At 40.6% G+C, this 13,209-nt stretch overlaps 1 protein-coding gene across 3 annotated transcripts; it reads left to right on the forward strand.

Moving 5' to 3' along the window:
• The first annotated feature begins 19 nt into the window (after positions 1-19).
• Positions 20-9,193, forward strand: MGME1 (mitochondrial genome maintenance exonuclease 1). Of its 3 annotated transcripts, none has more exons than XM_071211564.1 (5): positions 20-88; positions 730-1,318; positions 4,906-5,128; positions 7,049-7,181; positions 7,570-7,905. In XM_071211564.1, exons 2-5 carry the CDS (start codon positions 808-810, stop codon positions 7,729-7,731), a joined length of 1,029 nt encoding a protein of 342 aa, XP_071067665.1. In that variant the 5' UTR covers positions 20-88; positions 730-807; the 3' UTR covers positions 7,732-7,905. The 3 variants fall into 3 exon arrangements, with proteins under 3 accessions (XP_071067665.1, XP_071067666.1, XP_004472446.3); XM_071211565.1 differs by having other exon boundaries at positions 46-192; positions 7,570-9,193; XM_004472389.5 differs by having other exon boundaries at positions 58-251; positions 7,570-9,193.
• The last annotated feature ends 4,016 nt before the right edge of the window (positions 9,194-13,209 follow it).

Here is a 13,209-nt window from a genome sequence, read left to right on the forward strand (position 1 = left end):
GGCGGTGACGTAACGAGATCTCGTGAGAACAAAAGGGCGCGATTTGGCAGTTCCCGCGCTTCCGCCGGAGGGGCGGGACTCCCCACAGGTCGCGTGAGAGCCTAAGGGGGTGAAATAAGGGTTAGGGGTGCGGTGGGGTCGTCGCCCCTCGACCGGTGCCTAACTCCGCTTGAAAGCCCGGGACCCGCGAAAGTACGGTTCCTTGCCCCGGCGTCAAGCCGAGTATCTCCTTGCTGCTGGCCTCTTCTGAGGTACCGACCCCTGTCGCTGACAAGGGCTTGTATTTAATTTGTCTCTTCCCCAACCCGACTCCCGGCGGAGGGGCCACACCTACTGCGGAGCGGGAGGCCGCCTCGCGGAATGGTGGACCCCTCTGACCGCCACTTACCAGTTTAGACCAGGGGCGAAGCTCCAATTCCATGTCTGTTAAAACGGGGTCATAATGTCACCTACTTAAGAGGACGTGAGGATTAAATGAGGAAAACCAGTCGGATACTTGGCCAAGAACCTGGTGTAGCGATCCTTCGCTAGTTGTTATAATTATGGCACCGCTGTGGCTGCTGTAGCAAGGGAAGTGCTGGTCCTTATAGTAGTGATGAGACTATTAGTTGGGAATTGGCTTAATCCAAATATGTTGGAAAAGTTTAATACAATTCTGATACAGCTTTCACTTGGAAGGTTCAAATTTTTAACACGTCTGGTATCTAACACCACTTTTCTCTTTAATAGGAAGCCAAAAAATAAAAAGTCCTCGACGTTGCGAATAGACCGGAGGGAAGTGGCCATTAAAAATTTGTGTATATAAAAATGAAAGCTTTTCAGACCATTTGCAGGCAGCTGGGAAGTTCAAAGGGGTTTTCCGTAGAACCAGCCCCCTGTGTGGGTTTCTCTACTTCCTCTTATGCTTGTAACCGGAAGAAAAAAGTGAACTCTTATGAAGAAGTGGACCAAGATAAATACTCTGACTTAGTACAGTCCGTCTTGTCATTCAGACGCCATGCCCAGACCCCAGAATCACTATTTGAGGAAGATGCTTTCCTCTATGGGCCTGTGAGTAAGCGTAAGCCCCCAAAGCAGGGTGATCCAGCAAGAATTCCACGAAACTGGCTTCCGCTCTTCAATCCAGAGAGAAGTGTAACATCAAATACAATTGACTCTCCAATTCCTTTGAAAATCCCTTTGAAAAAGAATGTGATACCAAGCGTGACTCGGGTCCTTCAACAGACCATGACGCCACAGCAAGTCTTCTGTTTGGAGAGGTGGAAGCAGCGGATGATTCTGGAGCTGGGGGAAGATGGCTTTGCAGAATATACTTCAAGTAATTAAATCCTGATTCTGTATGGTTACTGTGTTTTCTAGAATATGGAACCAGTGTTATGAGAATGAGACTTAACCCTACTAGTGAGGAACTAGTACTATTATTATTTATAATAATAATATAAAGTATTATTACTTTCAGATAATAATAATTAGCTTTTAAAAGCACTTTTAATTCCCTTGATCCTCATAACAACTCTTGAAGCAAAGTTATTATTATTATCCTATTTTACAGAGGAAACCGAAAGCACAAAGAGATCAAATAATTTGACTAAATGATGCATAAAACTCATTTATTTAATAAGCTACAGACAAGTATTGGAATTATTTATTTTCCTTAGTGATGAAAAAAGAAAAAACCAGAGTCATCACCTGATAACAGAATTCTGGTTGTTTGCTAGGCATTGTTAACAATCTAATTGCTGTACTTAGCAGTGGAGACTTGTACATTTGAAGACCCTGGCAGCAAGCTGGAACACATTATTTATATTTAGATTGTGGTAATTTGAGACAATCAGATGCTCTTAATTAGTAATTGAGAAGTAACTTTCATTTTCACCTCCTAACTTAGTAGGTTTCTTTAAAACAGATTCCATAAAAACTAGATGAAAGGAGAGACCACTGGTCCAGGTGAAACAGCTGTAAAGGTTATATAGTTAATTTTTGTTTAAACTAAGTTTTCCATTGATTATTCCTTAGCAACTTCTTCCTTTTCAATGAGTAGTGCATGTATCCATAGTGGTACATAAGCACTTATATTAAGAGCAGTGTGCTTGTTTTCAGGCATTGTGAAAAACAGTGTGCATGTGTATGTGTGTGTTTAACACATTAAACCTGCAGTCACATGTATGTTTTAAGAAAAATACTAGTAATATTTGGTGGCACATGAATATGACAAAAGTAGTCAAGGCCTTACCCCATTATAAAATTTGTCAGATACATGGGGCAAGGAACATATGCAGGGGCTGTTTTCTTGAATGATTCATTAGTAACAACCACCGAACTATTCTGTTTTTTTAAAAATCAACATAAAAAAAACTTTTAATGGCATCTTCTTAAGTTTAAGTTTTTTATTTGTATCACTGGAATTTAGAATTGATAGTATCCTCATGAGAACTTGTTTTCATTGTCTAAACCAGAAATATCATAGCTTGTGGGAATCCCAAAATCACTGATATTCTGTAAAGGCAGAAGCCTGCTGGGACAGGTAGGGACCATGTTCTGTAGCTGTTGGCAGTAAGTAAGGAAGTGCTCTGGAAGCTCTCTCTCTCTCTCTCTCTTTTTTTTTTTTTTCTTTTGAGGTGCCAGGGCTGGGGATTGAGCCTGGGACCTCCCATGTGGGAAGCAGGCACTCAACTGCTTGAGCCACAGAGCTCGCCATGGCCCTCTTGATAAAGGAGAGGAATTTGTTTGGAATGGTGATGAGCCCTACTATCCCCAGCAGAGGGTAAACTATGGTACTTTTTCTATAGAGTCAACCTCTTTTTTGATCTAGATTAGAGTAGTAAGGACTCTGCTGTGTTTCTCAGTTAACTCAGGATCATCCTAAGACTAAGAAACAGGCAAAGATTTTTATTTTTTTATTTTTGTATGAGGGAGCAAGGGATTACATACAGATTAATGCAATGGCCAAAAAGAGAAAAAGAATACAAGGTGATTAATTAAAATTGGTGAATGCTTCAGGAGGGGAACTTTGAAAATACTGGATTGATAAATTCTTCTCTGCCCCATCTTGTCAAAGGCCAGAAGTTAAAAATAGGTGCAGAGCTGGCATCCTCCCTAATGCTAAGCAATTTCCCAAAAATTCATTTACCTTTTGAAGATTAGCAAAAATGAGAAAGTCTGACTTTCATTTATGTTTGAGTGTCGGTCATAGTAAAAAGGACTGGAACTTATTTTTACAGTTTTTTGCTGTGCTAATTTTTTTTTTCTACTTTGTTTTTCTCTTCTTCCTTCTCCATTTGGGGGTCCCGGAGTACCTGTCATCTACACTAATTTTTTTAATCCTAAAATATCAGTCATCCAGCCAGTTCTATCAGTCAGAATATTGGAGATTTGTGAAAAAAATTTTAATGTATTTTATATACTGGGACTTGAAAGCATTGTACTTTAATTCCTTTAGCAAATTTCACTTTCACTCCTTTAATTTATTGATTGAATATTCTTACTTGATACACCCTACAATACTACTCTTCCCTAGGTTTTTTTTGTTTTGTTTTGTTTTTTTGAGGTACTGGGGGCTAGGGATTGAACCTGGGATCTCGTTATATGGGAATCCAGTGCTCAACCACTGAGCCATATTAACTTCCCTGAGTTGTTTTGTTTGTTTGTTTTGCTTGTTTGTTTTTTCAGGAAGTACCAAGAACGGAAGCCAGGACCTCCCATTTGGGAGGCAGGAGTGTAGCTGCTTGAGCCAGATCGGCTCCTTTTCCCTAGGTTTTAATCCCATCATTCTTAATTTCTTACAGGCCTTTCATATGCTAATTATAAGTCCAAATGAGCCAGTAAATTTGGAGTTGAACTTTTTTTTACCTTTCCTAGTACCCAAAAGTTATTCCATTTTTTGCCACTGGTAGGAGAACTGACCTATCAGAGTCTGTATAAAAAATACTCAAAACAGTGTGATTTGCTATTACATCATTAAATAAGATGTATTTCCTACTCTGTATCTTACGATGCTTTTGGTCTCTGAATTTGCCTCTCTTGCTGTTTGTTGTGCAATGGGCTGGAAAGAACTCAGACTAGTACCAGGCTGCCATTCCAGTTTTTTGCCCTGGGGCAAATTAACAGCACTATCTAGGCCTGGAGGGCTTCATCTGTTAAAATGAGAGCAGTAATACGTAATCTTGCAGAGTTCTTGCGTTTGAGAATTAAAATCTTATTTGGAAAACTAAGGCCACTGCTTAGCACAACAACACTCGTTTCTCTTATATATAGTGTTTCCTGCAGTTGTTGAATATATGTGTTCCCTTTTCTTAACCTAAAAATGCTTGAGAAAAAGAAGTTTTTTCAGGACAAAGCAACTATTTCAGACTTTTCTAACCCTTAAAAAAAAGTTCAGAAAAAGATGTCATATTTTTCCTCCCTTCCCTTGGAAATTCCACAACGTCCAATTCGTTGTTTTTCATTTGTGTGTGTTCTTGATTTTCATTCCTTGCTATCACTAATCATCATAGTAAAAGGATTCCTTCTTAGGTTCATGATTAAGTTGTGGTTTTAAAGAGAACCATAAACAGAAGCACAGTACTTAAAATTTCTAATCTCTTTATCAGAAACAGTTAACTGCTTAAACTGGATACTTAAATACATAGTACCATATGTACTATGAGCCTGTAGCCCCTAAAAATCTTCTAGTTCTACAAGCTTAGCTTAGTTCTACTAGAAATCTTGATCTTAATCTAATCCCTTTGGTTTGCAAGTGCATTCTTAGCTTTCCCATGAGGCTGAAATATGGTGCTTTAGGGTTATCACTCGAGGTAAATATTGTGTAATTTTTTATTTTATTCAGAGTTTTATTGGAGAATTTTTTTTAGTACTAGCTTTGATTTTTGTTTTTGTTTTTTCCTTTTACCTTGATTTTCTTTTTAGACATATTTCTACAAGGAAAGCAGTTCCATGAAGCCTTGGAAAGCATACTGTCACTCCAGGGAAACTTGAAAGAGAAAGATGAAAAAAACCTCCTCGAATCTGGCTACATTAAAAGTGTCCAGCATATTTTGGAAGATGTCAGTGGTGTGCGAGCACTTGAAAGTGCTGTTCAGCACGAGGCCCTGAAGTATGTAGGACTGCTGGACTGTGTGGCTGAGTATCAGTAAGTGTCAAACTATTTCCATTGTGGTGTGGAGGGGAATTAATGGAGGGTGGGCTGGATGGTGCCTGCCAAACATTAATTTTTCCTCTTAACTCTTGGTTCAAGGTATACATGTAGCTACTACAGCCTCTCCCTCTTTAAAGTCAAAACCCATGTTATAGATGAAAGAATTGGGTGTGGGGTAGAGGGGCCAGGTATAGGAGGAAGAGTCACACAATCTTTGTAAACTGATGTTCAAATATAAAATTGGAGAGGAAAAGGCATAATTTTTCAGTATCCCTGGGATGGCCTGTTTTCTAAGCCCATTCCTCCACCTATTATCTCCCCGGCAGGAAACAAAACATAAGACCAATTTGATTCCTGCATTTTCTTTCCTGTTTTCCTAAAAATGGCACCAGGCTTGTTGACCCGAAAATCAACTCTTTTCCTGGCTTCCAGTCATTGGTAGACATGGATAGGAACTCTGGATTCATGAAAGTTTCCTGTGGTTTTACTGTTAAAATTTTTTTAATAGATTAAAAAAAAATTTTTTAAGATACATAGATCATACAAAATGTTACCTTAAAAAATATAAGAGGATCCCATATACCCCCACTCTCCCTGCCCCACTTCTCCCACATCACCAAGTTCTGTTGTCAGTGTAGCACATTCATTGCATTTGATGAGTACATTTTGGAGCACTGCTACATAGCATGGATTATAGTTTACATTGTAGTTTATACACTCTCCCCAAGTCCATTCAGTGGGTTATGGCAGGATATATGATGTCTTGCATCTGTCCCTGCAATATCATATAGGACAACTCCAGACCCAAAAGTGCCCCCATATCACATCTCTTCTTCCCTCTCCCTGCCCTTGGCAACTCCTGTGGCCACTGTCTCCACATCAATGATACAGTTTCTTCCATTGCTACAGTCACAATAACTCTAATACCAGTAAATCCACTCTAATCCATATTTTATTCCTTCATCCTGAGGACCCTGGGATGGTGATGTCCACTCCACCTCTGACTCCAGAGAAGGCTTAGATCCCACATGGCTGATGGATGCAATTCTCCCGCTTTCAGTTGTAGACTCTCTTAGTTCCTTGGTGTAGTGGTTGACCATCCCCACCTCCCTGTTAGCCAACATGGGCAAGTCCAACGAACTAGAGAGTAGGTGCTACAACTCCACTGAGGCTCGGGGCCCAGCCGGCACACAGTCAGTCCAGAGATTCAAGTCTCTTGAGTATACACCAACCCCAGCACCAACCACAGGTTCAGTAAAAGTGACAGAAGATGCATATGTAGAAAGGTCACATCTAATTCCAGCTCCATCACACTCAGGAGTACGAATTCAAAAGTAGGGCCCACTGGCAAGGCACCAAACTCCAGAGCCATCTGTCATGACCGTAGGACCTGGGTATCTCCGTAGCCCTCAGGAGCACCACTACTTGGGGTTGTATCTACTTTGGCTGTCTCTGAGATCCTGCTGAGATGTATGTAAACACTACCCCTCTGATGACGTCCCAACCTGTGAGTTTTTTAATTGCTGCTGAGTTGCTGTTTTTCCCACTTATTCCAGGCTCCAAGAGTAGCTATCACCTGCAGGTACCCTATTCCAAATAAAGCCTGTGAGTAATAGAAGAGATGGGAAAGAAAATCTGTTGAGTATAACCCTTGGAGATCTAGTAATAATTTAAACTTAAATAAAAATTGTGACAGTTGTATTCAGGCTACCTAACAATTTTGTGCCATAGCTTTTTCATCTGAGAAGAGGCCTGTATGCCTAGAAATTTAATAGGTTGTCTTTTTGGGAAGGTGGAGAATAGAAGTTTATATTGGGTGACAAGTAATAAACTATATAAAAGAAGAGAATTAGCCTAAATAGAATTTTTCAGTTTGAACTCTTACCTAAAAGACATCCTTTGGTTTCTCTCTAGGGGCAAGCTGTGTGTGATCGATTGGAAGACATCAGAAAAACCAAAGCCTTTTATCCAGAATACATTTGACAACCCGCTGCAAGTAGTAGCATACATTGGTGCTGTAAACCATGATGCCAACTATAACTTTCAGGTCAGGACACTGAGCCTCTACTTAAAAGCTTTACACAGTGCTTCTTTAAAGCTACTTATATATCCTTACAGTTTTCATTCTGTTTGTATCCCACTGCCCACTCTATTTCTTGTTCTATCATTTTTAAAAGCACTTCCACATGCTTTTTCCCTGTACTTTAAAAAAAAAATTCCTTAATGATCACAGTCCATTCTTGAGTCTTATCTGTCCTCATTATGTTCTGGGTAACCTGGTGCAGCTTTTCATCAACCCATCTTAGAAACTGAATGAGCAGATATCATTACTGATAACTTTGTTCTGACTGGGTTTGCCCTGGAGGAAGAAGGAAATGAACATACAGCCTGGACCTTCTGTAGAAGTGCTGAAATGGCCCTGTGTTTCTCCTTAGGTCCTGTCTGGCTTAATCGTGGTGGCCTACAAAGATGGATCCCCTGCCCACGCACATCTCATGGACACCGAGCTTTGCTCTCATTACTGGCCCAAGTGGCTCCTTCGACTAGAAGAATATACAGAGAAGGAAAAGAAACAGAGTATTCAGAAACCAGAGTAGGAGGCAAGAGGCCTTTTGAGAACTCTCCCCACTTTCACACGGTTAGGGAAGATACATTGCTGTTTAATGTGATCTGAAAATGGAGGTGCCACGGGATCTGAGAGCTACATTAACACAAGCAGAAATATTACTTTGTTGAAATATATCGCAAATAAAATGACTGAAAAGCCAGAAGAGTTTAGATTTAAAGAGCTGGACTTGAAGCATATAAAATACCAAGTCTGCTACCTCCAACTCTTATTTCCTTGGGAAGGAGCAAGCTGGATAGACAGAGTCCTGGTAACTCCTGGACTCTCTTGTCGACCCTTCTGTGTCCCAGGCAGGATGCCCAGTCTTGGACCTAGAGATTGAAAGGCAGTACAGCATAGGTCAAGATGGGTGTGCATATGGAATTCCATGCTTCTCCCTTTTCCCTGGGTGTACATCACGGTGGAGGGATTGTGATGCGCATGAAGGGAGAATTCACATCAGGCCACTACTTATCACCACCAAAGCAGTTTACTTAGAACTTTTTTTATATATTGGGGCTCTGTATATATTTTATTTGGGGGAAAAAAGCTTCCATTTAAATTTTTTGAAAAATAAATAAGTGGTTACTTAGCACCGAGGAAACACTGCTGTCTGGGAAAATGAAGTGTATTCACAATGTTGTTGGTAGTGCATCTTGGCATTCTACCAAATGACCCCCAGAAGTAGCAAGACCCCAGCAGAAGATTTGTAATTGCCCATATTTTAGTAGCTTTGTGCCAGTATGAGTTAGTGGATCATGTTGACAGAGAAAAATCAATTGCTTGTGGAATTTTTCAGTTATGGGGGAAAAATAATAAAACCTATTGAATTTTTTTTTTATTTTTTTTTTTAGTGTGTTTGATAGGTAATAATTATTATTGTCATTGGGTTCAGGAAACGTAAATGCCCACTATAGTCCAGGGGGGAGGGCCAGTCCCCAGAGGGTCTGTTAGCATTGAAGTTGCTGCCGTGACATAGGCTGCTACCATTGCTATTTTCCTTTCATTGGCCATTACTTTTAAGAAATAAAGGGGAAGCGTTGTGGCTCAACTGATGGAGCATCTGCCTACCATATGGAGGGTTCAGGGTTCAATCCTCAGGGCCTCCTGACCTGTGTGGTGAGCTGGCCCATGTGCAGTGCTGCCTGAGTGCAAGGAGTGCCATGCCACACAGGAGCACCCCCACGTAGGAGTGGCCCATGCGCAAGGAGTGCGCCCTGCAAGGAGAGCCACCCCTCGTGAAAAAACAAAAAGCGCAGCCTACCCAGGGGTGACGCCACACACATGGGGAGCTGATGCAGCAAGATGATGCAACAAAAAAGAGATGCAGTTTCCCAGTTCCACCAGATAATAATGCAAGCGGACACAGAACACACAGAACACACAGCAAATGGACACAGCAGACAACGGGGAGAAGGGGAGAGAAATAAAAATAAATCTTTAAAAAAAATAAATGAGGCTTTTGGTTTTATTTCCATTTATCTGTACATAGGATAATTTCCTAAAACCAGAAATTGTTTGGATTCTGTTTCTAATTTCAGAATGTGACTATTGGCTCAATAGCCTTGGTTTGTATTCTTTGTAAATGGATTAAAAAAGAGGGAGTGGGGGGAGCGGACTTGGTCCAATGTACAGGGCATCTGTCTACCACATGGGAGGTCCGAGGTTCAAACCTCAGGCCTCCTTCACCTGTGTGGAGCTGGCCCATGCACAGTGCTGATGCGCACAATGAGTGCCGTGCCACGCAAGGGTGTCACCTGCGCAGGGGAGCCCCACACGCAAGGAGTGCACCCCATAAGGGGAGCCACCCAGTGCAAAAGAAAGTGAAGCCTGCCCAAGAATGGCGCCGCACATATGAGAGCTGACACAACAAGATGACACAACAAAAAGAAACACGGATTCCCGGTGCCGCTGATAAGGATAGAAGCAGTCACAGAAGAACACACAGCGAATGGACACAGAGAGCAGACAACGGGGGGTGGGGGTGGGTGGGGGAATAAATAAATAGATTAAAAAAAAAAGGGGAGCAGGAGCTGATTTGGCCCAGTGGTTGAGCGCTGGCCTCTCGGATACAAGGTACCAGGTTCAATACCCAGTCCTGGCACCTCAAAAAAGTAAAAGTAAAAGAATAAAATAAATAAAAAGAAGGGAGGAGGATGGAGGGACACTGTTGGATTCTGTACTTCTGTCCACATGGTTTTTTAAGCAGCATGTGTTCTCTTTTTTTTTAACAAATCAATTCCATTGGTATATATTAATAAAGCATAAATCTATCCAAAGTGTACAATCAATGTCATTTGGTGTAATCACTTATTTGCACATTTATTCATTCTTAGAGCACTTTCATTATTCCAATAGTAATAACAAATATACAAACAAAACTCATCTCTCAATCTCTCCATGCTTCCCCTCCCGTACATAGCTGCTATTCTTCTTTTTCCTTCTCTTTGGTATATTTGTATTATATATTTTGTATAAACAGTTTTATAAAAAAAAGTTTTCTATATGCAATATCACCCATATTTGTGTTTCACATGAGGTTTTACTGACATACAGTGCCGTGTTAGTTTTTAGCGTTTCTTTTAGAAATATACATGACCTTAGACTTTCCCTTTCAATCACTGTCATTCAATACCACGGCTATTTATAAACGCCATGATGTGCTTTCACCATTTCTATTCATTTCTAAAGATTTACAAACAACCTTTTTGCCAATTCTGCACAGATCAAACCTCAGCTTTCCATTCTCTAACCTCATTCTATTTTCTGGTGACCTAATAACCCCATGACTACACAATATATTTAGTTCATTTTAGTGCAATCATACAGTATCTGTCCTTCTCTGTTTGGTTTGCTTCACTCAACATATTGTCCTCCAGGTTCATCCATGTTGTCTTATGTCAAGAAGCATATATTTTTGTAGTCTGTAATTTCCAAAATCAAAGATCAAGTGAGACAAATGTAGTACCAGCAGATGTTGCCACTAGACCTTGGGAGACTAGTCCCAGCAAAACTTCATTTTAATAGTTAAACTGTTGACTTAATAACCTAAATGCACCTTGAATTTGTCACCTTTTATAAGTCTCCCAAGCTAATGCCAGCAGGAAGAGTCTGCCCAGGAAGATTTTACGGTTCATCTGAAAATGAGGAAGGTGAATCCCTGCACAGGCTTCCCCAGGGGGCATGAGGGCACACTGCTCCTTGCTAGGTTGATGCTCCCCAGAGCTCACCTGCTAAAGAAGCCTCAATTCCCTGAGAGACAGGTCAATAAAAAAGTTATCACTGCTAATCAGAGGGGCAGAAAACCAAATTTGGGTTTCTAATTTGAGTTACAATTTTAAGAATTGACATTACTAATTTTTGGATACCACCTCTTAAGTGATGTGTGGCATATTAAACTCCAGCGAAATGAAATTAAGGATTTGTGGTAAGGAGAGATTTTCTACTTGACCAAGAAAAGGGGGAAAGGGGATGGTATAAACATCTTCTGGAAAGGCCTCCTCCCAGAAGTACAGACCGTGGCTTTTCCGTCTTGAGCGCTGAGACAACCCAGGAGATCCAAAGCTGTCAGCAGTTCTTTCTCCTCTGCAATTCTTCCCATTCTTACTAATGCTTTTAGCAGCTGACAAAAGCTCCAGGCTGGCACTAAAAACCAAGTTTCAATTTTTTTCCAAAGCTCTCACGGTTTCTCCCCACCCCACCCCCACACCCCGCCTCTCCCGCAGAGCCATTAGCCCCCGATAACCCGAGAACATTAACCTCTGTAAACCTAATATAGTTGGAGAAAACTTGTCAACATTATTACCTGCGGTTTTATACCTGTTGACCCTGGTAAATACGGAAGAGGGTTAGTCATAAGTCAGTGTGTTTCTAGGTAACAATTTGCCTAGCGGCTTTAAAAGGAGTCACAGAGGGGTAATTTGTTTTAATCACTGCTGCTTTCCACTTGAGCAATCAAAGCTTTTATTATAATCTGCCCTACTCCCATCCAAGAAAGAAAGAGAGAGAGAGAAAAGAAAAAGAAAGAAAGAAAAGAAAGAGAAAGAAAGAAAGAAAGAAAGAAAGAAAGAAAGAAAGAAAGAAAGAAAGAAAGAAAGAAAGAGAAAGAAAGAAAAGAAAGAGAAAAAAGGAAAGAAAGAAAACAAGGGAAGAGTTGGAAATTTTATTTTTAAAGAAACATTTAAATTCTTTGGAGCTGGGTGTCCCAAAGAAAAACAAACTGATCAATGTCAATTACTACGTAAAAGGCAGAATTGACGTTCTCTGTGTTTTTTGCTTGTTAAAAACAACAACAAGAGAACCTACTTCTTCAAGCAGCACAGGCCTGGAGGTTAAACAGAGATGTGCTGCTGGTGGAAGTCTAGCCTATTGATCCTCTTAAATTATTTATACTATAGAAGGGAACTTCAGGGATCTCTTTGGGGTGATTCCCCCGTTTAAGCAATAGGTTTGCGTGTTATCTTGACAATAATAGCTGTCGGGCTGAGGTATGCATCTGCAAAGAACCAACCATAAAAGAACGTTCTGGAATAGGGTTTTGAATGTTTTCCTTTTGCTTAAGAAATCAGATAGATGGAAAGACAGATGATTAGATAGATGTAAAATAAATAGAACATTACAGCTAAAAGCCCCTTTGTTTCTCTAATCTCATTTTCTTCTCCCCAGAGACAAACACTACCATCAGTTTGGTGTGTTCTTTCCAGTGTATCCTTTTATATCTTCCCACATTTACTTGTCTCCATGAATAATATATAGTTTTGCCTTCTGTGTTTTTAAGTTTTACTTGCTTTTTCTCGGCATTTGTTTTTGAGATCTATCCACGTTGACTACTTCTAAATCTAGTGTGTTGCTTTTAACTGCTCTGTGGCGTTGCCTCATTTACCGTTGCCCTGCCAACAGGCTGTTCAGTTAACCATGTTTTGCTCTGACAGCCAGTGCTGCAGTGAACACCCTTACTTGTGTCTTCCAGAACGCATGAGGAATGGGCCAGGTAGTGGAGAGCAGCACCTGTGTGCTTGTGCTGCCACTTACAGCTCTGTGACTTTGGGCACATCACTTGACCTCTGTGCCCAATTTCCTCATAGGTAAATTGGGAAATCATACTTACTTCTTAGAGCTGTGAAGATTAAATGAGTTAATTCTTGTAAAGCACTTAGAACAGTGCCTGGCACATGGTGACACAAAATAACTGGTAGCTCTCATCATCTTATACTATCAGATTATCAAGCCTAGAGTATCTTTGCTGGGTCTTGAACATGACTGCTAAATTCCTCTCCAAAATGGTGATATCAAACTACACTCCTCTCTGTGGTGTCCAAAATGCCCTGCTTTCCCATTGTTCATAAACATAAGAATGTTCTAAGACTTTTGGACGTGTGGTTTGGGGTGTTGTTGGGTATTTTGGGGGGGAGGGTTGCCAGCTGATGTGATGAAAACAGTTCATTTTTACTTTTTCTTTTGAACACTAGTG

The sequence above is a fragment of the Dasypus novemcinctus genome, chromosome 24 (assembly GCF_030445035.2).
Source record: "Dasypus novemcinctus isolate mDasNov1 chromosome 24, mDasNov1.1.hap2, whole genome shotgun sequence".
Taxonomy (NCBI): Eukaryota; Metazoa; Chordata; class Mammalia; order Cingulata; family Dasypodidae; genus Dasypus; species Dasypus novemcinctus.